General features: G+C 27.1%; 4 protein-coding genes across 4 annotated transcripts; 2 read left to right on the top strand and 2 right to left on the bottom strand.

Annotated features, from left to right (window-relative positions):
• Positions 1-14: 14 nt before the first annotated feature.
• On the top strand, positions 15-2,828 carry Bap55 (Brahma associated protein 55kD). Its single transcript, XM_015520211.2, has 5 exons — positions 15-789; positions 864-1,255; positions 1,325-1,576; positions 2,252-2,431; positions 2,507-2,828. The coding sequence occupies exons 1-5, from the start codon at positions 540-542 to the stop codon at positions 2,720-2,722; spliced, it is 1,290 nt and encodes a 429-aa protein (XP_015375697.2). The 5' UTR covers positions 15-539; the 3' UTR covers positions 2,723-2,828.
• Positions 2,829-3,381: 553 nt separating this feature from the next.
• Nprl2 (Nitrogen permease regulator-like 2) lies at positions 3,382-13,223 on the bottom strand. Its single transcript, XM_015520209.2, has 9 exons — positions 12,769-13,223; positions 12,409-12,500; positions 11,601-11,757; positions 6,702-6,831; positions 6,004-6,137; positions 5,834-5,931; positions 5,623-5,753; positions 5,393-5,562; positions 3,382-3,643 (listed from the first exon to the last, which is right to left on the bottom strand). Exons 1-9 carry the CDS (start codon positions 12,856-12,858, stop codon positions 3,479-3,481), a joined length of 1,167 nt encoding a protein of 388 aa, XP_015375695.1. The 5' UTR covers positions 12,859-13,223; the 3' UTR covers positions 3,382-3,478.
• On the top strand, positions 7,189-10,029 carry LOC149055967 (uncharacterized). The gene is made up of 2 exons (XM_089225929.1): positions 7,189-7,810; positions 8,857-10,029. The coding sequence occupies exons 1-2, from the start codon at positions 7,457-7,459 to the stop codon at positions 9,388-9,390; spliced, it is 888 nt and encodes a 295-aa protein (XP_089082055.1). The 5' UTR covers positions 7,189-7,456; the 3' UTR covers positions 9,391-10,029.
• Positions 13,224-16,923: 3,700 nt separating the features above from the next.
• On the bottom strand, positions 16,924-21,878 carry CkIIbeta (casein kinase II subunit beta). The gene is made up of 6 exons (XM_089225930.1): positions 21,675-21,878; positions 21,378-21,453; positions 21,213-21,315; positions 20,394-20,585; positions 19,012-19,201; positions 16,924-17,171 (listed from the first exon to the last, which is right to left on the bottom strand). Exons 2-6 carry the CDS (start codon positions 21,447-21,449, stop codon positions 17,066-17,068), a joined length of 663 nt encoding a protein of 220 aa, XP_089082056.1. The 5' UTR covers positions 21,450-21,453; positions 21,675-21,878; the 3' UTR covers positions 16,924-17,065.
• Positions 21,879-21,917: the final 39 nt, after the last annotated feature.

Below are 21,917 nucleotides of genomic sequence, written 5' to 3'. Positions count from 1 at the left end.
GTTCTACCAAAGAATAATTTAAGTTCGGCTCCTCGATTAGAAATGATGTTATACATACAACCATGACAAAATATATTTATATTGTCATGCATACAACAACTAAACAGCTTATACATTACATACATTTATCGGAATAAATATCCCCGGGAAAACATTACAGTTTTTCCGATTTTGATAACAACTAATAACAGTGATGATTTGCGCTCAAATCGATTCCATCTCTCGCTTCGAATTTGGTTACACTGCAAAGTATAAACAAACCGGCGTCTCGTATTATCTGGCTTCTGTTCAGTATTCAATTCTAATTTCTAATGTTCTATTCTATGGTAAATACTTATATCTCACATAATTAATGAATGATGATGATTATGGTAGTGTAATATACTAATACATAACAATAGGAGCTTAGTTTATAAGTGTTTTGCTTTATTCGTCTTAATTCTCAACGCGGCATGAGACTTCATTAATTTAATTCTTACTCGTAAAAATCATTTATTATTATAATTTTATGTTTTACAACATTCAAACCACAATTAAACATGAATAGTGGCATGCTATATGGTGGTGACGAAATTGGAGCTTTGGTGTTTGACTTGGGGTCTCAATCGTTTCGTATCGGTTATGCCCAAGAAGACACACCAAAAGCTGAAATACCAGCAGTGGTCGGTGTTTCAAGCGATGGTACTGCGGACACTAGTATGTTAGAACCTGGTGCTAAACTAAGTAATCGTATCAACGAAAACACCAAACATTATATTGACATTAACTCATTGTGTGTCCCTCGAAAAGGTACTTGTATAATGATATGAATACTTATTAATTATTAAAGAATTATTTTTCTTTATCAAATATTGTCTTTTTAGGTATGGAAGTAGTAAGCTATATGAAAGATGGCATGATTGATGATTGGGATTTGTTTGAGAAAATATTGGATTACTCTTATTCGAAGTGCTTACAAACAGAATCACAGTATCATCCTGTATTATTTACCGAGTCACCATTAAATATCAGATCTAAAAGAGAGAAATTGGTCGAATTAATGTTTGAAAAGTATAATGTGCCGGCCACTTTTCTGGGGAAAAATGCTGTATTAGCTGCATTCTCTTGTGGACGCTCTACTGGTATTGTAGTAGATAGTGGAGCTACACATACCTCTGCCATCCCTGTACATGATGGTTATGTTATACCTAGTGCTATTGTGAAATCTCCTTTAGGTGGAGACTTCATTAATATGCAATGTAGACAGTTCCTAAAAGTAAGTAAATTATATGTCAAAGCACCTGTTTAATCTATTAAATTAAATTTTTAATTTCCTCTTTTATAGGATAATGATATCGAAGTGATTCCACATTATATGGTTGCACAGAAAGAACAGGTTAAAGAAAAAGACAAACCAGTATGGACAAAGAAACATTCACTCCCCGAAGTAACAACTTCATGGCATAATTATATGTGCAAAGCAGTTATTCAAGACTTAAAGCATTCTATATTACAAGTATCTGAAAGTCCATATGATGAGAGAATAATATCAGCTCTTCCAACTTCTCATTTTGAGTTTCCAAATGGCTACAATCAAGTAATAATTTAAAAGATATCAGTTGATTAACTGTCTAAATTGAATATTCTTAATAGCATGCATGTGGTGTCCTCTTTGAACACTAATATTTTTTATTGAGCTGAAAACTAAAAGCAAAAGCCATATATTTATTTCTATTTTTCTGTTCAATATTTTTTGTTAAATATACTTTATACCATGAGTGGTTAAACGGTCAATCTCAGATAATTTCTAAGTTGATCTCCTAATTTGTTATGATAGCACTTATTTTTTATATTTTGTAGATACAGTTAATACATAGTTTGGATTAACCTTCTTTTGTATAAAATGGCATTTTCTAGTTATATAAAATAATAAATATCAACCTACATTTTCTCATGATAATCAGAACAGCATCTTAGCACGTATAAGTGTATACTATCTTATATATGTAACGTGTATGTAATATGTAATAAAATTTGTTAACATTATAAATTTAATCGTGAATGGTTTTTTGGAAAAAAAATCTAGAAAATATAAAAGACAATCACTAGACTTATTACATTGACTTGATGGATTTCTTTGAGATTATATTATAAAAGAACTTTGAAAAAAGTATAAAATTATTTAAAATAACTATACATTTAGTTATTAAAAAAAAAAAAAATGCTATATAATTAGCTTATACAAACAATTAATAAATTATTTTAAATTTAGGAATTCGGCAATGAAAGATTCAAGATACCAGAAGCCTTATTTGATCCAAGTGCAAGTATGGGTGGTTCTATGTTGGGTGTGAGTCATATTGTTACCACAAGTGTTGGAATGTGTGATGTGGATGTGAGGCCAGCCTTATATAACAATGTTATCGTCACTGGTGGAAATTCATTTTTACAAGTAAAATATTCATTGAATTGTGAATTAAATTTAAAATTGAATGTTTATTAATTACTGGCATTTATAAATCTAAAGGGTTTCCCAGAAAGATTAAACCGAGACCTTTCTGCCCGTATACCAGCTAGCATGAGATTGAAATTGATAGCACCTAATGGATCCACTGAAAGAAGATTTGGTGCTTGGATTGGTGGTTCAATATTAGCATCTATTGGAACTTTTCAACAAATGTGGATTAGTCATCAAGAATTTAAAGAAGGGGGTAAAAGTCAAATTGATCGCAAGTGCCCATAATAGATTATTTAACATTTTATAAAATACAAATTTTTATACATTTACTTGTAGTTTTGTAGTATGTATTTTATACTTATTTTTTGTATAATAAAAAAAAAAACACTTATTTGATGATTACGCTAACCTTAAATTAGTTATAATAAGCAAATAAAATCTAAATTTAATGTTTATGTCTAAAAGCCTCCCAGAATGTGTTTTTTTTTAAAAAAAAAAATTAATTGTAAAAAAAATTTCATTCTGTGTATATATGTATAATATATATTAAATATATGATGTTTAAAACCAAAATTGTTGAGGAGATACATCATAGATGTCCAATTCTCAAGATGACAAACATTTATAAATTTTTCATTTACTAGAATTAAATTGACTTTAATTCAGCATGTTTTCATTTCAATTTTGGAGCTGTTTACAGTTTAAATAACTAAATATGTCCATACATTTCATTCTAACATTGTCACTTCAATTTTGAAATGAATTTTTTATGTATTAAATTTATTTTTCTATTTTGACTGCCAATTAATCAAATTCCAAATTAACATTTTATATTTTTATGTTTTATATATTAATACATCTTTAAATAAATGCAAACAAAAAAAATTAAATGTTCAAATATTTTTTTTTTAAGTACACCACACGATAAATAATTTACAATAACATTATACACATTTAATTTTTATTTACAATTAAATTTATTAAATGATACTGAACATGTTCAAATATTTTATATTTTAAACATAATATAACAGTGTGAAATTATTTCCATACTGATACTATTCTTATATCTCTTTCAATTTCTTCGTCCAAATGATACAAATCTGTATTTGTAAAACAGCTAATTATATTGAGAGAGTTTAGGCCATTATAGTAGCTCCCCATGTATGTTTTTTCTACATCTTTTTCTTTTAATACCACTGGATACTAAAAAAAACATTTGTTAAGAAAAATAAATCATTTCAAATGAAAAATTATTCCATGCATATATTTTTACTGTTAGTTTTTAATACTTTAACTTAACTTAAAAAGTGATTCAGAAAATAAATATATAAGTTGATAAATAAATAACAATTTTAAAAATAAAATGTGTATAGCAAATTTAATTAACTCTAAATATAGTAGTTACATAATTCATTTATTCCAGAATTAATAGAATGCTATATTTTTATGGTAGCAAAAATTTCTTCACTTGGTAAATATAGCCTAGTGGCAGACAATTAATTTTGTGGGGGAGAAACAAAGTCCTCTATTTGAAGGCAGAGCTGGGCAAGTTAGTCATTGTTTTCAATTAGTTTAAGCCAAGTTACTTTAATATAAAAACTAACCAGGCCTGGCGAGGTACTGAGTTGAACTCTGTGGGCCGTGTAAAATCTAGGTCAATTTTTGATATGTTTATTTGAAAATGGATGGCCAGTTAAAATCCTTAAACTCAGTGGGCCGATACCTTGTCTATCCGGGTTAGGTTAGGTTACCATGTATATCTATACTAACTAATTAGTTAGAATATACGTTAGTTTCTGAAATTTTCCGAATTTTTAACTAATTTAAAAGTTGGTTTTTTTTAAAGTTTAACTTAAAAACTGGTTTGTTCAAATGTAAATAATAAGTTATTTATCTAAAATTGTTAATGATTGAAAAATTAAAATAGTCACATTCTTGATTTAATAACTAACATCAGTTATTTACATTATTAGATCATAAATAATAAATAAAATGTATGACTTTTATTACCTATATACTATATAGGACATAGGTATATAATAAAATATATTAACGGTATAAAAAAAAAAAAAAAAAAAAATAGTAATATTTTATTCAAAATATTACAAATTAATATTATAAGTATTGAATTTTAATACATGTGACATTTCAAAATTGTCATTAGATCCACGTTTTTCATCAAATAATTGGCCCCCTGCATAAAAAGTCTGTTGACATGAGCACTAAAGGGGATACTTGTTTTATACTTGATGTATAATTTTTGTATTTCATTTGAAAACTTTTGATGGTATATACAGGCCAAAATTAATGAAGTGAGAATTAATTAGATATAAAAAGTCAAGAGTGTATTCATCAAAAAGCTCAAAAAGTACTAAATATGCAATATTAATTATTTATTAATGCAATATAATTACTAACTAGCTGTTTTTGATTTTAACAAGTTATATTTGAAGAATTTTGTACATTAAATTCAACTGTATATGTAGAAAGTTGTTAATTGTAAAAACTAACTAGTTAATTCCCAACTTTGTTGGATGGATTATTATTTCTATTAACATAGTGTAATATCTATGAAACAAATAGATCATCAATTGAGGAATAATCAACAAATAAATTCTATTTACTTATAAAAAAATAAAAAATAGTATTAGAAAGAGGAGTGAAGTAGAAAATTACTCTGAACAGAAATAAACAGCTGATAGATACAGCTAGACAGCTACTGATAAAACTGCATGGTAAATCTATATGTAAATAAATATTATTTAAATATACAACACAATATTCTGTAAAAAAGATGATGTGTTCTTGTAATACATCATTAACCTTAAAAAATTATAATCAAGTAAAATAATAAATACCTATCATCGTATCATACTACCATAACATAAAATTAGTTTCAATTTGAAATATATTTCTCACAACATAAAACAAATTCTGTAATTTACCATTTACCTTTCTCAACTGACGAATGTAGCCATTAGCAAGACCATAGAGTACTAAATTTCTTTCATCAATATTTATTGAGACTGGATTAAACCTTAAACAGACATCAATAAATCGTGATCCTTGTCTCATTGCAGAGAACACAGTGAATATATCTTTAAATGTTGCTTTTGGTCCATCTACAAGATAAAGTTATTAACATACATATAATATTAAATAAAATTTTTAAATTAACTAACTAGGTCGTGATATAGCACTGATTGCTTCATCATAACGACTTTTATTCCTTGCAAGTTGTCCAATTTTAGTAGTACATACATACATGTTACTATATCGAAATAGGTCTACTAAAGAAACAGCATTACAATAACTAAAATATAAAAATAACAAAATATTTTAATACATTGTATCAACTGAACAACCTTTTAATACATTATTGTAATGGATTACACTAAATTTTGAATACATGCAGCAACTACTTCAATATCCAATTTAGAAAGTTTAGAAATTTTGGATACATGATTTACTCCATCAATAAAAGGAGCTACCTGAAAAAGATTTAAAATTTTTAATTACATAACTATTACAACAATATGATGTAATGTGAAGAATACACTCACTTGTCTGGTAGTTAAATCCCACTGTTCATCTAAAAGATCTATTGCAGATACTGGTAATGGAACATCAAAATCCAATGGAGTAGGTGGATTACAGGAAACTTCAATTACATTTAAATAAATAATGGACTGTCGTGCTACAAAAACCATGATTATTAATATACTAATACTACTATCACAGTTATGTATGCTAATATGATGTACAATGTACTCCATAGTGTGCACAGAATAATTAGGGTCACTATTGCCTATTAACATTTTGTATATTACCCTATAAGTTAATAAGTAAAATAATAAAATTGTTATAGTGGTTCTAAGATATGTCATAGATTATTTACTAAATTAACCGTTAATGTTTAATTTGGAAAAATATGCCATATATATCTATAATATAAAAAATGTTGTAGGTATCACAGTGTTAGTTATTGAAATCCTCCATAACAGATCGACCGATTTTCATCAAATTTTCTGTGCATATTTGGCAGGTCTGAAAATTCATTTTAGGCTAATTTAAAAATGGAATTGATCACCCCCAGGAGGTGCTCATACAGGAATTTTGAGATTTACGACAGAAATTTTTAAATGGTTGCTATGGGTTTTAAAGCTATTGTAATAATAATTATTGGTTTCCGTTGGTTAATAGTGATTGCTATTGATCTAGGGCATTTTTAATTAAATAATAAATTTATTAATAGTATTACCTATCAAGGTACATCTTTTGTACAGATTTAAATCATCCATTACTTTACTCATAAGACACAATAATTCTTCTTGAGTCTTTTCAGATTGGTCACTTTTAGAAAGAAAGTTATCTTCTATTTCTAAGTTTAACTGCAAAATATAGTAAACATTAATTTTTTATTTTTATTTAAACATGAGTTTTATACTAAGAACTAACACAAATGAATAATAAACTTATAATTAGGGAAAACATATTTTAAGTAAATGTAGACTATTGAAAGTAAGCCAAGTTACCAATTTAATGAAAAGAATACTAATTTAACAAAGGGCTTGGGAAATCCGAGTGATTCTTTTACCACAGGACACTTTAATATTCAAAAAGTAATTATATTTTTGAAAATTCTTTTTATGATTTCTAGTCGTTAAAATAAACATATTTTGTTGAAAAAATTACGTTTTTTGATTTTTACTTTTTTGAATTGCATCATATAGTTTTTTTTATATGAAAACAATATTATGTTATTAAGCGTCGATTACATTGAGCGAGTTTACAAGCTGATAGTTGGCTATTTAAGAAGCGGACTAGTCGGCTAGTGCGATTGTAATGATTACACGCAAAACGTGTACTACTCGCTCAGTAGCCAACTAGCTAGCGAGTAAAAACCACGTGTACTACCCCGAGGCGGTTTGCCGTTGTGAATATTAGGTACCTACGTTTTAATTAAACTAATATTACGATTTTTAATCGACATTTCTGCTTGTAACTACTGTTAAAATGAAGTGGAACACAAGTAATATTATACAATTTCTTAATGTGTACCAACAGTACCATTTGTTATGGAATATAAAAGATAAAGACTATTGCAACACAAAATTAAAAAATGAAATTTTCCAACGTTTTTATAATGAACTTAATGAAAATCAGTTAATTGTAGAAATGGATGTAAAGCAATTGAAGGCTAGAATCAAATCCATTAAAGATGTGTACAGACAAGAACTACACAAAATTGAAAAAAGCAAGAAAAGTGGAAGTGGTACCGAAGAAGTTTATTCACCAAAGCTTGCTTGGTTTAACGAAGCAAATTATTTGTCAGAGGTTTTGAGTACAAGAAATAGCAAATCAAATTTGGTGAGTAAAAATTTTTATTTTTAATGAATATTTAGGTATTTATAAATTAATAATAATTAACAGATCATTTTATATTTATTATTTAAATTGTTATTCCAACTTTCTCCCACTGCCACGGCAGAGGATTTTCTTCTATGAAGTGGGTAGCATATGCTCGTCTGACATCCTCAGCAGCACGTTTGTAATTATTGCTGCCTAAATTATTAATAGGTTGCAAAATGTTTGCATTTTCCCTCCATAGTCCAGGTGTTATATTTCCAGTATTTAAATCCTCTCTATCTACTGCTTGTGAAGGTAAGTAATTTCCTGGAGCAGTCTTTCGTAACCAATTATGAAGACTGCAAGCTGCCCAAATTACTTTATCAGTAGTTTCGGGTTTTAAATCTATTGGTCTTGAAAATATTCTGAATCTCCATGCAAGTATGCCAAAAGCATTCTCAACAACTCTTCTGGCACGTGAAAGACGATAATTAAATACCTTTTCCATATCACTTAGCCCAGTTTTACTATAAGGTTTCAAAAGATTTGTTCTTAAAGGGAATGCATCATCTCCAATAATAACAGCATGGTCAGGTATTCCAAGAGTATTACTTTCCATTGCAATATTTAAAGTACTATCTCTAAATATTGCGCTGTCACTTGCGCGTCCATTGCCACCTACGTCAATATAAGTAAAGCAATAATCGGCATCAACCATGGCAAATAATATGATGCTATAGGTTTTTTTGTAATTAAAGTAGGTTGAACCGGAACAAGGAGGTCTTTTGATAATTACGTGTTTCCCATCAATGGCCCCGACACATCTAGGGAAATTCCAACGTTGGGAAAATTTATTTTCGATTTCTTTCCATTCATCAACTACTTTAGGTACCTGCAAATAATAAGATTAATAAATTAAATCAGTTAACATATTATTAATAAATAATAAATATTATAAAAATAAATATATATGTGTAATATATTATGTTATTTATTAACTCATCGTTGCGAAATTTATTTAATAAATCTACTTTATTTGTGCATTATCATTTTTGTACTATTTCTAGGAGCTATCGCAAAACAGTGAAGAAATAGAGCCAGATGAGGACGGTCAAAACTGCTCGGAATATGATGTGTCTAACAACGAAAGCAGCTGCCCAAAAGAACTCCACAAAGAGAAGCAATCAACAGAAATGAGACCACCAGCAGCATCAGTGAAAAGGGTCAAAAAACGAGTAGTATCCGACGAAAACTCAAATTCTGAAATATCAGTCGCGATTCAGCAATTGGACAAAATTGCACAGTCTGCAGCAGAGGAGAAGCCATATGACCAGTTCGGAAAGTTTGTGGCGGCCGAGCTTCGTCAGTTGCCGCAGCGACAAGCAATTTTACTACAACAGGAAATTCAGAATTCTATCATTCGTTCTAAGCTAACATCTTTGGAGCCTACAGTTAATTTAAATTCCCGAGAAGCAAGTCATGTTCCATTTTCACCAGTCCCATTTTCACCATCTTCTGACTATTCATTGTCTACCTCCTCAAATGACGATGATGTTTTAAAACAGGTTATGTTTCAAACATTTGGACCAAGTTCGCTGTAATACTAAATATTTACATATAAATATTGTAACTATATTTTTATTAAATACATTTCTTTAAAAAAACGTACTGTTTTAGTTCGCAAATTAATTGAAAATCATGTTTTATATATTATTTTCAATGGTAAAGGGGGGCTTAACCTATTTATAGTGGTTTATGTATTTTTTTTAGAATGTAATTTAATATATTTTGCATACCTATACCTGTAACTACCTACAACTGTTTAAAAAAATTCTTAAAAAAAATATTTGAGTAGTATTTAAAATCAATTTGAAAAAGTATATAGAATACTACTAAAAAAAATTTGTGGTATTCGAATATTACTTAAATACTTGTAATATAATATTTGAGACAAATTTTAAATACTAATGTATTAGTTATACAAATATTATTTTTTTTATTTCAGTCTTGTGTCAATTTATCTTACATTACAAGAAATATAGAAATTATTTTAAAATGGCATTTTTAAATTAATTTTTACATACCTCAATGAATGGTCGAAGGACGAAAGAAATCGCCGATAGCACTTCAGGCAAAAATATCGATATAGTCGATTCGGGAACTCGAAAAAGGTATTGCAGAGACTTAAAAGAATCGCCAGTTGCTAGATAACGTAGTGTTACTTCAAGTTTTGTGATTACTGGGATTGCCATTCTCATAACTGTATCTTCTTTTTTGAGCATTCCATCTACCATCTTCAGTAAATCTTCAAAATGGGTACAGTCTAATCTCAAAATATTGCGATAAGCTGAAGCGTCTTCGTCCTTCAACTCTTTCAGTAAACTGCTCGATGCACCATACATCTCGCGTCTGCCTATCCATTGTTTCACCCATATATTTCTTTGCCTTTTCCGCTTTTCTTTTTTTTTTAACTCCTTTTTGATAGCATTAGCTAAAATAATGACACCCGCACGTACAATTTCCGTCGACATTTTGTCGACACTGAAACCATAAACGCCAGCGAGTAGCGAATAAAGTAGACCAGCTTTCAACTTTACTCGCGGATAGTTAACAATCTGCTAGTTGGCTAGTGAACATGATTACACTAGGCGAGTTTACTAGCAGATAGTGAATTTGCCAACTATCAGCTTGTAAACTCGCTCAATGTAATCGACGCTTTAAACACTGATTTGTTTATTTTTTCTTTATTCTTTATTTTGTTTATTTTTTTCTTTTGTCTTATCCATTCGCTTGTTATTCGTTAATATATATTTATTTGTAACTGTAGTTAAGCTATAATAATTTTATATTGGTAGCTTTTATTGAAAAAAAAACATACATTTATAATTTCAATTACAAAAGCAAAATATTTTTCTGAATATTTTGATACATCAAATTTGAATTTAAAATTATTAATTTTACAATTATAAGTATTAATGGTTTAAATGAGCAGAGTAGTGGATCAACATTTAGCAGAGTTCCTGTATTCCATTCCACTTATCTAAAGTTAAAATACCTACAGCTTGAAACTATACTCTGCTCAAGTTGAGAAACATAGTTGGCAGTTGACTTGTGCGTAGAAATTTGGCAATACTGCATGATAATTAGGTATTGAAATACTTAGAAAAATATTCTGCTTTGGAATATGAAATAAAACTGTACATATTAAAAGTCATTCATAAAAGTAAAAAAGTAAAAACCAAATAATATCAAGGATTAAAATGCTTAAAAATGTATATTGTAGAACTTAGATTATCCTAATTGAAACTGCACATAGTTTGGAAACATGAACATTTGGTTACTGGGAATTCGATATATGTATATTTAAATATTAAATAATTTTAATACATTCATACATATTACAAAAATACATACATGTTATATGATTATTGATATGTAAAATTTATTATTAAAAATATCAAATTATTGTATAAATTTATTTATTCTACATATTTACATGTCTATGTGTACAAGCACTACAACGCTTATTGATGTATGGATACGTAAATTGCATTTAATAATTCTTTGGATAATAGAGTATTCATACAGCAGAGGTTTGGATAATCGAGATTCTATTGCATATTTTTTTTTTTTTTTAACAACTATAAATCCTGTAACATTTATACTTTTTTCAATACTCAATGTTTAATGATAAAAGAATCACACGGTATTATGTATTATCTATCACTCGGGGAGGAGGAGGAGCAAGATAAACTTCTGTGATTGTTTCATTTCCTAGTTCTGAATAAAACTTAACATAAAAAGTACATACCAAAAAAGAAGATAATTTTTTTACAATGGGTTCATAATGTAGTGTATGAGAATTATGATCGCAAACAAAGCACAAATTAAAATAGTATGCATTACGAAGATATTTTTGATCATTAATTTGTATCGGATAACCCAAAATTTTGTTGTCCCTGGTTGTTCTAGAAAAAAGTATGCAAATTATAAATGTTCAATGTTTTAAAAATAGTATACCATTATAATGTTGCAGAAAAAACGTCATTATATAGTTGATGTTGAAAATATAATTTTCTAATTATTCCATATATCTATTATTTTCAAAATAAAAATCATTACAATGCCTTTTCGGTTAAATTTCAAAATCATTGTATTTTGTATTGGTTCTAAACAGGCAATATATCGTTTTATTTTGAAACTATTTAAGAATTTTAAGCTTACTTCCTTGTTAAAAGTAATAATACAAACGCAAATTTGGATGCTTAGAATTCAACACATCCGCTGACACTGAGCACATATTTTACTATAGAATACTTATGGGACCTAACTTCAGGTAGTTCAATTAAACTTCCTTAAAAAAATTAGAATACTTAAATAATTAGTCAAGCCTGTTACCCGGTATTTTAAAGGGCTGGATGGATTAATCAAACCATATTTTGTACTGCTAGTTAATTTCATTTGACATCAATGAACACATTAATTAAAGTAATAATGCCAACCAGCAATTAAATTTTAGGAAGTTGAAATTTTATTTTGCCATCTATTTTTTTACGCAACATTATGGCATGGAACCTTTAAAAACAATCAAAATATATTTCAGTTATGTAAATACTTACATTGTAATTATAAATTTTTGAAGTTGGCCTTTTGGTATCATGTAAACACTGACTGTCTCAAATGTATCCTTGCTCATAAAATTCTTTGGTACCTATCGGGCACAACATATAAAATATAAATATTATTGTTTATACCTCATGAAAATTGTTACATGTAAATAGCAATTTAATATTTACTACATTTTCATATTTTGCCACAACCAAGTGAACATTCATATAATTATACTATAAGGTTCTAATTATTAATGTATTAATAAAATTGTAAGAAAAATAAGTGCCCAAGACAGTTATGTAAATTTAGAAATATCATTTTTAAACAATTTTTAAGCATAGATGAATAAAATATTAAGTAATATTTACCTGACACAAAATTTTTGGTCCAGCGGTGTGATGAAAGTGGCAAACAAAAATACATTTTATGGGATTATCGTACGGATCTAATGGTTCCATTTATGGAAATTCAAATTTAAAGAATAACAGATAGGTAATGATATCTAAAATATTGACACAATATTATGTATTACTACTTCTTCCCTATTTATATACAGGTAATGTAAAATTTAAAAAAATTTTAAAACCGCTAAAATATCTATCCTTTAAAATTGTAATTAAAAAGAATAAAAAATTAAAAAGTAAAACTCCAATTGTTAACGATGATAACACAATTGGCGAATTTGATAACAATTAAGTAAACACAATATTATATTTTCGTAGGTACGAGGGAAACGCACGTTCATCGATAAGTTTTTTAACTTGCCCATTTCGACACAGAACAAATTGTTCTGCGATTTCGATTCCACATAATTGATAATTGTCTTATATTTTGATAATTTATCATGGCATGTGTATTGTGTATCATTCAGCATTCTATAGACTATAATAAAAATCAGGGTTTGGAATGAATGCAATTCATGAGTACATTCAATTTTTACATTATGAATTATGATTGTGAATGCATTTATTTCTCAAACAAATATGAATGGAAATTGAATGTAATTATGCATTCTTTTTCTAATCACATGGAAAATATATTAATATTATATTTTTAATACCAAAAAATAGTTTTTACTAGAGTCTATCTACTATCTACATAATCTGCGGCAAGATTAGAATATTATCGTCTCAGTTTCAACCACAATAACAAGTAATAATTATTTTTTATTTATTTATATATATATATACAATATTATATAATATTGTTAATGCAGTTAATGTTTAAAATGTGTGTTATTTCAATTTGCTATACCTACCTCGTTTATTGATATGGTTCATGCAATATATAAAATGCCTCGTTAAACATAAAAAATAAATTAATGTTTATGTTTTATTCAAATAAAATAAAATATTTTTTTACATGAATGTGGTTAAGAATGCATTCTTGTAAGAAAAGAATGCAAGTATGAATGCATTCTTTTTGAAAAATTGAATGTTGAGTGCTAATACATTCAATTTTAAGCTCTATGAATGTGAATGCATTTATTTTTTGAATGAATGTTCCAAACCCTGATAAAAATATTAAAAGATTTGAATATTTGAGATTATTAATTTTTTATTCATCCAACAATTTTGTACTGTTGGTTATACCAGGGTGGATTTTATTATTTCACTTTGGTTTTAAGACTTCCTTAATCCTTAATACGTCTGATATAAGCATATTATAGACAATTATAGTACTAATTAGTAATTGCTGTATTATATAAAATATAATATCTCGTAGTAATAAATACAGTAAAATTTCTCTATAACGGAATCGCGTGGGACAGGCACGCCCGGAGGAGGGGGCCAGGTGGTGCAAATGCACCACCTAAGAATTTTAATCATTTGGATTTTTATAAAAGTAGTAAAATATAAAAATTCCTCCTCTGTTAATTTATAATTTATGTCCATGATTATTCCCGATATAGTAAATATTAAATACCTATATTAGCTATTCTGGCTATTCTGAGAAACCGCCGTTTGCCACATTTTAGTACTATATGTCTATATTATGTACAGTCACGTCTAACCTCGCGGTCCTCGTGTGTACATTTATTTTGGTCACTAATGTTATTATTATAAATTTCGTTATCTGACATCTATTCTGCGGTACACTATTATTGTTCTGTGCTATTATTTATTTTGGATAAATTCGAACAATTCATTATAATATATTGGTGTATTCTGTACATATCAATATGATTGTATAATTATTATTGTATATTTGGGTTTTAATTTTACTCATGTTGACATCACCTTAAATAAACGTTTAACGTGATTTGTAATATTGTGGTATTATTTTATTATTACGAGTTACGACTTTCGATGCCGAACATTACAAGAAATATATCTTATAAATGAAATTTAATAAAAATTAGAAATTTCTTTAACAAAAATCAAAGACACGAGAACAAGATAAAAACGTAAGTATTCTAGATTCATTCATATATGCAATAATTAATAAACAATATTTTATAAGTATTTACTCTTATTTAATACTACTATCATTAGTATTATTTAGGTACTTTTTGTAGTTGGTGTATATTATCATTATGTAAGTAGATGTAAATGTAACACAACTTGTATTCTAATTAGTAGATTAGTCTGACTAATCTGAATTAATCTTTACTATGTAGGTAAAAAATATAAATTGTTTATTCAACTTATTGTATTGTTATACAGATGATTCAAAATTTATGTTACAACTTACAACCATTTTATCATATAAAATATAAATATTCAAAATAATGAATAATTTACTATACAAAATTTTATTTTATTTAGAAACATCAGCTATTATAATTTCTCAATTTTATAATTGTTAATAACATTTTTGGGGGGTCAAATTTAGAAAATCAAATGTAAACCTATACCTTTTGGCAATAACTCTCAAGAATATAGTTTGCATTAATTAATGTTTTTCATGCACTAAAATCTATTTCAAAAATTCCACCACGTTATGTTTGCAAAAAAGTATAGGTTTCCATTAGAATTTTTTGAGTTGACGCTTTAAAACCATAATAAAGCTAACTAAGGCCCTAATACCCTAAAATATTGTAAACAATTATATAATTATAATATCATAATAGATGTTACTAAATCAAAAAACTTTTTTTGCATATATTATTCAATATTTTGATATTTAATATAATTTTATTTTAGATAATATTACAATCTATACAGGTGTGCAATAAATAATAATCGTGGTAAAAATGAGAATAACTGTGAATGATGGCATGAGAATTATTCCAGTAGGTCATTTATAGGAAATTTTACATTAGAGATACCTAGCAGCTTTTCATTTACATTTACAATTCACAATATATACAAGTATTAAGTCACAGCACCAGTTTCACTTGAATCATCTGGTTGGGTATTCAGATAAGGCTTGTATGGAAAGGTTTCTGATACCTAGTTGTGGGTATCTGGTGGAAGCGTATATTAGTACCTACCATGAATAATTGAATGCAAAAGCTACTATACTAACAATTTGTGGTTGAATGGCTTAAATCAATCTTGATGTTAATAAATGATAAATTTAAAAATGTTCTAGAAAAATATAAGGGCTTTCACAACAAATATGAAACATAATTTGTTCAAACAATAAAAAATTAAATTATAGCCAATAAATGGCCATAATAATCATTCATTTTAGAAACAATTTATTTTAAATATGCTCCTATTATCTCTTTCAACGTGAAGCAGTTTTTAACTTCATTTTTAAGGTACATCAGTTTTTATAATGAAAATATACTAAAACAAATGAAATATAAAGTTCTTAAAAGACTGAAGGAAAATCAGTTAAATTTAAATTTAATAATTTTTTAATTTTAACTATACCTAATGTCACTTACTAATGAAAATAAATAAATTTTTTAGTGATATTTCTGGTGTTTTACTGCACTAATGTAATCAATTTTCAAAGTGCAATAAATTCCAAGACCTATTCATAATATAATATGCATAAATTAAATTCACGCTATATTTTAATCAAAACAATAAGGTATATTAAAATGCTAAACATAAAAAATAGCTATTAATGAAATTATGTGTACACATTAATTATTACTTTTAATACATTTTTTAATTTCAAACCTTTCACAATAGATTATTTTGTATGTATTCATGAAAGCTAGATTTATTTATTATTATATAAATATTTATCATGACAAACTTATACAATAATTGTATTAACTGGAATAAATATTTAAAATAGATTTTGCATTACTACGGACTGAAGTCATTTACTGTTTACTTGTATTGAGATTCATCCAAAATGTACTGAACTTTCTTTGGCACAAAACTATTGTATTGTAATTATTGCAGTAATGATAGAATTAAAAAATATATATATATAATAATAGAAAAAAGCTACATAATATTTGTAAGTTAGGTCAAAAGAATATAATTTTAAATTGCCAAATAATCCAATTGTTCTAAATCCTAACAGAAATTTAGATTGTTTTCTAACATAGATACACAACATAAATTGAAATTGCAAAAAGAATTACTATTTACAATTGTGATAAACAAATAACATAAATGTATAAATATAATTTATTAATGTAATGTACAGCTGACAGCTAGTGATAATTGTAACTGAAATTAAATCTTTTGTTTTTGTTAATCTAGTAATGTTTAAGAATAAAAAAAAAGTGGATACGTTTTCCATTAATACATATTAACGTTTTCCATTAAAGCTGGTCAGTCTAAGTGGTGTTTTGACATTAGCTGCTGCCTGCTGTTGTATTTGATAAGCCAGGCCATGTATCTTAAAACCATAAAGTCTAAAAAACAATACATTAATTATTATTATTCTACTTCATATTTTTTTTAAACTTAAATTAAGTAGATAATAAATGCTGAGTTGCATAATCACACAGTGACACAGTCATTAAACATTTAATGAATCAATAAAGAGGATATAGTCTCTAAGATAATTGGTTCATCAAATTTTAACTAATAAACTTTTTACACAACCTGACATAAGATTTTAATTTACAATACTTAAACTACAATATAATACCATTGATTATACATAGTACCTACATATTATTAATATTATTACAATCTATAATGAATAATAATACTTATGAGTTATGAACAATTTTTAAAATAACACAAGACAATAAATAAAAACCTTTTTTTTTTTTTAAGTCTTATTAAGCTTATTGGTTTGATAATTCTAAATCATAATAAACCAATCATAACCTATATATCCTTATTAGTTATTATTTATTTAGTTTAGCAAATTTTTATATAGGGGGGTCACCTATGGCCGAGTAAGCCTGAACTAATGTTCTTGCGTGCACGGTTGGGTGGTCAATTAGGAGGTAGCCTTGAGCATTTTGCACGTGGTGGCGTCTGGACTCCAGAGCAAGCTGACCAGTAATGACCGACCCCCTGTTCATCCTTGGTGTAACTATACTTGTCTAGTTAACCAAGAATTAGACACCTTGACATGTGATATGGGGCCAGTCCCCAAAAAGTAACATGTCGCTTAGAAGGTAATAAAAGAGGATAAAAAACTGATGATTTATTTTTTTAGCAGACAAAGCTAGAAATGCATTCTATAAAATATTGAGGGTAAAAATAAAAATGAAAAATATATATTTTTAAATACTTTGTGAACTTCAATAAATAAATGCATATTATAGTATAATTAAGTGATGCTCACAGGAACCACTACTGCCTGAGTTCATTCCCTTTCTTCATTGAATAAAATATACTGGACTGTGCTATACTGAATAACTCATACAGAGGCCCAATAGATTTGATCATTGGTTTTTTCTTTTTATTCACCATAAATGACAATTTTAGTATTGTAAGAAATAGAGTCCATACCCTTTCCCCTCTATTTTTAAGGAATACCAATCCCAATATCCTCAGAAGTAAAATACCTTGGCGTCCTTATTGACAAAAGATTGACCTGGGGTCCTCATATCAAGTCAAAAAGAAAAATTCTTAATAGTCAACTTCACTTACTTCGCCCAGTTCTGAAATCAAAATTATCCATCCACACAAAAATAATCATCTACAAATCCTTATTACGGCCTACCTAGGCTTATGCAATCCAAATCTGGGGATACGCTAAACCATCTCAAATCTCAAACATGTACTCTCCAAGCCTTCCAACCTATCACCATTCTGCAATATTTCTTCTGCGCCTTGGTACATATCAAATTTCACACTTTAAAATGACTTCAAAATAGAAACAATAAATCAATTAGCCACAACACACTATAAATAATTTCAGTCTCAATTTAACCACTGAATTGTTGAACTTGCTTCCTAGTAATCCCCCACGCCGTCTAAAGAGAAAATGGTGTCATAATTTCTCAAATGATTGATGGTTCAAACCATTTAATTTAAATTTATTGTATGTTAAATTAATAAATAAAAAATAATGTTGGGTTCTATCACTGGATATTCTCCCTCCTCATGTGTTCAGGTGGTAAAAATGTTTATGTACGTGTTCAAATTTGCTTATTATGCTTTGTAGCATAGGTTGTAAATATTCTTTTTTTAAATAAAAATTATCTATTACATCTTTAGAAATTCTAAGACTAATTTCTACTAATTTCTACTAAAATTTGTTTATAGAAATTTAATTAATTTCACACATACCTAGGCACAAATTGATTGCTAGGCCTTGGTGGTCTATATTCTGGATGTACCATAAACAACATATGTGGAAAACCTGTACCAAAATAAGCACCGTCAGTGTGATGATGACGAGATGATTTTGGTGTGTACACATCCATACATTTAGGACAGTAAAGCTTAACCATTGCTTCTCCTGGAACATCTGACAAACCTGAACACATTTTTTGTTTAATTACAATGTACTCTTAAACATATTAGAACAATAAAAAAAATTAGGTTTTTAATTGAGATTTAACATTTTGTACAAAAAAACATATAAATTAGTTTAATATAGTAAATGATGTTGAAATAATGCATTGGGTATTTGATTATTTAATTAAATTATTAAAAGATTATTAAATAAATATTCTGAACTAACTAGTTATAGATCAAAAGTTAATCAAGATTAATTACTAACTCAAGAATGATGAATGTATAAAAAATATACTTAATAGAGTATGACTAATTTGGTATTCATTGTAAAATAGCTCAGAAAATTATTTTATGGTTGATTAACTACATTTAATCAGGATCCTACCTTTTAGTTAATTAAAAGGGTATACTTCAACTTCTATATAATAATTATCTAAACACTCATGTCTTTTAATAGACATTGAATTAACAACTTTACTGATTATTGACTACTTTGATAGTGAGACCACTGATAGTCAAAATTTAAAATTGCATTGTCATTTAAAAGCTTCGAGAAAAATAAATTCAGGAAAAAATGATATTTTTACACAAACCCAATTTTTAACATAACTGATTTTATTATTTTTTTATGGTCTAACTTGAAAACTAATAAAGTAATTAATAATAGTAAGTAAGTAAGTAAAGAATCAACCAAATTTTAAATTATTAACATTGGATATTTTGTTCGAAAACTAATAACACCCTATATTGAAAATATCTTGACTCTTTTGGTGGATTTATAACTATAAACATTTGTTCACTCAAAAAGCTTAAAAATAGAATTCAAGGTTTCTCATTAGTTTTTTTAATAGAAATTCAAAAATATGTAACCCAATTAATTTTCAAACACATCACATTTAATTCTAAAATTTTAACAAAATCTTGAAAATTTTAAATTATATTTTTGCAAGATATACATAGATTTTTTCTTATATTATTTACATCATAAATTTTAATAGAAGATTTCTTACTAGTTTACCTACTTCATAAAAATAGATATAAACAAAAAGTTACACTATTTATAATAATGAGAAATTTTAGATTTTTGTTAATATATAAACACTATTATTTTTATAGTGGTCTGTAGAATCAGAAATTAGTTTTATTTTTAAACTATTGACATACCTATATATATATAAATATTTTAAAATATGATTGCATATAATATTTACCTATTGGGAGCATTGGTGAATTTTCACAATATACTCGCGGACAGTGTCCAAAATCACCAGTTTGATATTTCTCAATCATTTGAGCAATACCACGGTTTGTCAAAATATAACGAGCATGTATCAAACCATATAACATCTCAGCAGCCTGTTCAATTAAGTCTGAATGATTTGGGTTATCATCCAAATCATCATCTAAAAAATAAATTTAATTGAAATAAGAAAAATATTATGTAATCAAAAATTACATAATATTTCAATATTAATACTTAAGCATATAAAATTAAAAATATGTTAATAAATCAATATATCAATGTATTTACTTTTATTACTTTATTTAAGTCCAAGAATCATTAATAAAATTGTAAAAACTTTTAAAACAAATTATATTACAAAAAGTAATATCTAAATCAAGGTATTTTATAATTGATTATATAAATAACCTATGGTGTTTAATTTGAAATTTATTTTCACATATAAAACGAATATTTATGGATAATGCATAAATTTTATCATATTAGCTAAAAAAACTCTATCTCAAAAGAGAATAATCAGTCAACCAACCAATTTACGCTCATCTCTCACCTACTTCCCAGTGTTAGTGTGTTCATGTGGTTCTCAACAGGCTAAACACATCAATCATAATGTACAAAAAGTGATTTTTCTCTTTAGATTTGAGACCAATTATAATATAAAACTAGTTAATGTACATCAAATATCCAAATTAAAGAATTTTCAAAGATCAAATATTATACTCTCTAATATAAATGTAATTGATATGTTAAATTGATTGCAAAACGCCTAATACTAAAATATACAAACCGGGTTCAAGATCCAAAATCATATCCAAAGCTTGTCTATAATGAGGCACTTGTTCATTAAGTCCAGTCAAATTGAATTTATCTTGAATATAATCTTCATCGACCTATTAGAAAATCACTATTTAAGTATTAACTATACGGTATTATTGTAAAAAAAGATATTTACCTCGCAGAAAAACTCATTTCCTCGCAATCCACAGAACCATGAGATCCAAGAAACTTCTTCGGAACTGCTCATCCTCCTATCATAAAATTAAGAACCTTAAGTATATATACATTTATAATATTGATAGATTATATGATCAAAATGACGAAATGCTAGCAAAAATCTAATACTGATAACGGGTCTTGAGAGAAAACTAACATATTATTAATTGTAAAACACATCAATTTTTGATAGAAAGGTTTAAACGAATATCCAACACGTATAAAGATATGATAATGTATGGCTAAAATATTTTACCTTCTTTTACTTGGGCTAGCCACGCTTTTATGTTGGGCACAATTTCTTAAATAATTGACGTATTTATTCTATAAACAATGATTACTACTATTTTGACTAAGACCTAATGGTTATAACTGAGAAATGTGTAATGACTTATAATAGGAAATTTATTAATTAAATAATGAAATTGGATAAGAAATTTGGTGTGGAAAAGAAATCACAAAACAGTAGAACAGTAAAAAAGTGAACACCAATAATATT

This window comes from Diuraphis noxia, unplaced genomic scaffold (genome assembly GCF_037042655.1).
Source record: "Diuraphis noxia isolate RWA-SAM2 unplaced genomic scaffold, SU_Dnox_SAM2 contig0004, whole genome shotgun sequence".
Taxonomy (NCBI): Eukaryota; Metazoa; Arthropoda; class Insecta; order Hemiptera; family Aphididae; genus Diuraphis; species Diuraphis noxia.
This window is presented reverse-complemented; position numbering and strand designations above follow the sequence as displayed.

Coding starts and splice junctions, on each gene's coding strand:
- Bap55 (XM_015520211.2), top strand. CDS start 540: ATGAATAGTGGCATGCTATATGGTGGTGACGAAATTGGAGCTTTGGTG. Junction 790..863: donor ATTGTGTGTCCCTCGAAAAG/GTACTTGTATAA, acceptor TTGTCTTTTTAG/GTATGGAAGTAGTAAGCTAT. Junction 1,577..2,251: donor TTCCAAATGGCTACAATCAA/GTAATAATTTAA, acceptor TTTTAAATTTAG/GAATTCGGCAATGAAAGATT.
- LOC149055967 (XM_089225929.1), top strand. CDS start 7,457: ATGAAGTGGAACACAAGTAATATTATACAATTTCTTAATGTGTACCAA. Junction 7,811..8,856: donor GAAATAGCAAATCAAATTTG/GTGAGTAAAAAT, acceptor TACTATTTCTAG/GAGCTATCGCAAAACAGTGA.
- Nprl2 (XM_015520209.2), bottom strand. CDS start 12,858: ATGGAACCATTAGATCCGTACGATAATCCCATAAAATGTATTTTTGTT. Junction 6,832..11,600: donor AAAAATTATCTTCTTTTTTG/GTATGTACTTTT, acceptor TATATTTTGCAG/TTAAACTTAGAAATAGAAGA. Junction 5,932..6,003: donor GGGATTTAACTACCAGACAA/GTGAGTGTATTC, acceptor AATCTTTTTCAG/GTAGCTCCTTTTATTGATGG.
- CkIIbeta (XM_089225930.1), bottom strand. CDS start 21,449: ATGAGCAGTTCCGAAGAAGTTTCTTGGATCTCATGGTTCTGTGGATTG. Junction 19,202..20,393: donor TTCACCAATGCTCCCAATAG/GTAAATATTATA, acceptor AAATGTGTTCAG/GTTTGTCAGATGTTCCAGGA. Junction 17,172..19,011: donor AGCAATCAATTTGTGCCTAG/GTATGTGTGAAA, acceptor ATTGTTTTTTAG/ACTTTATGGTTTTAAGATAC.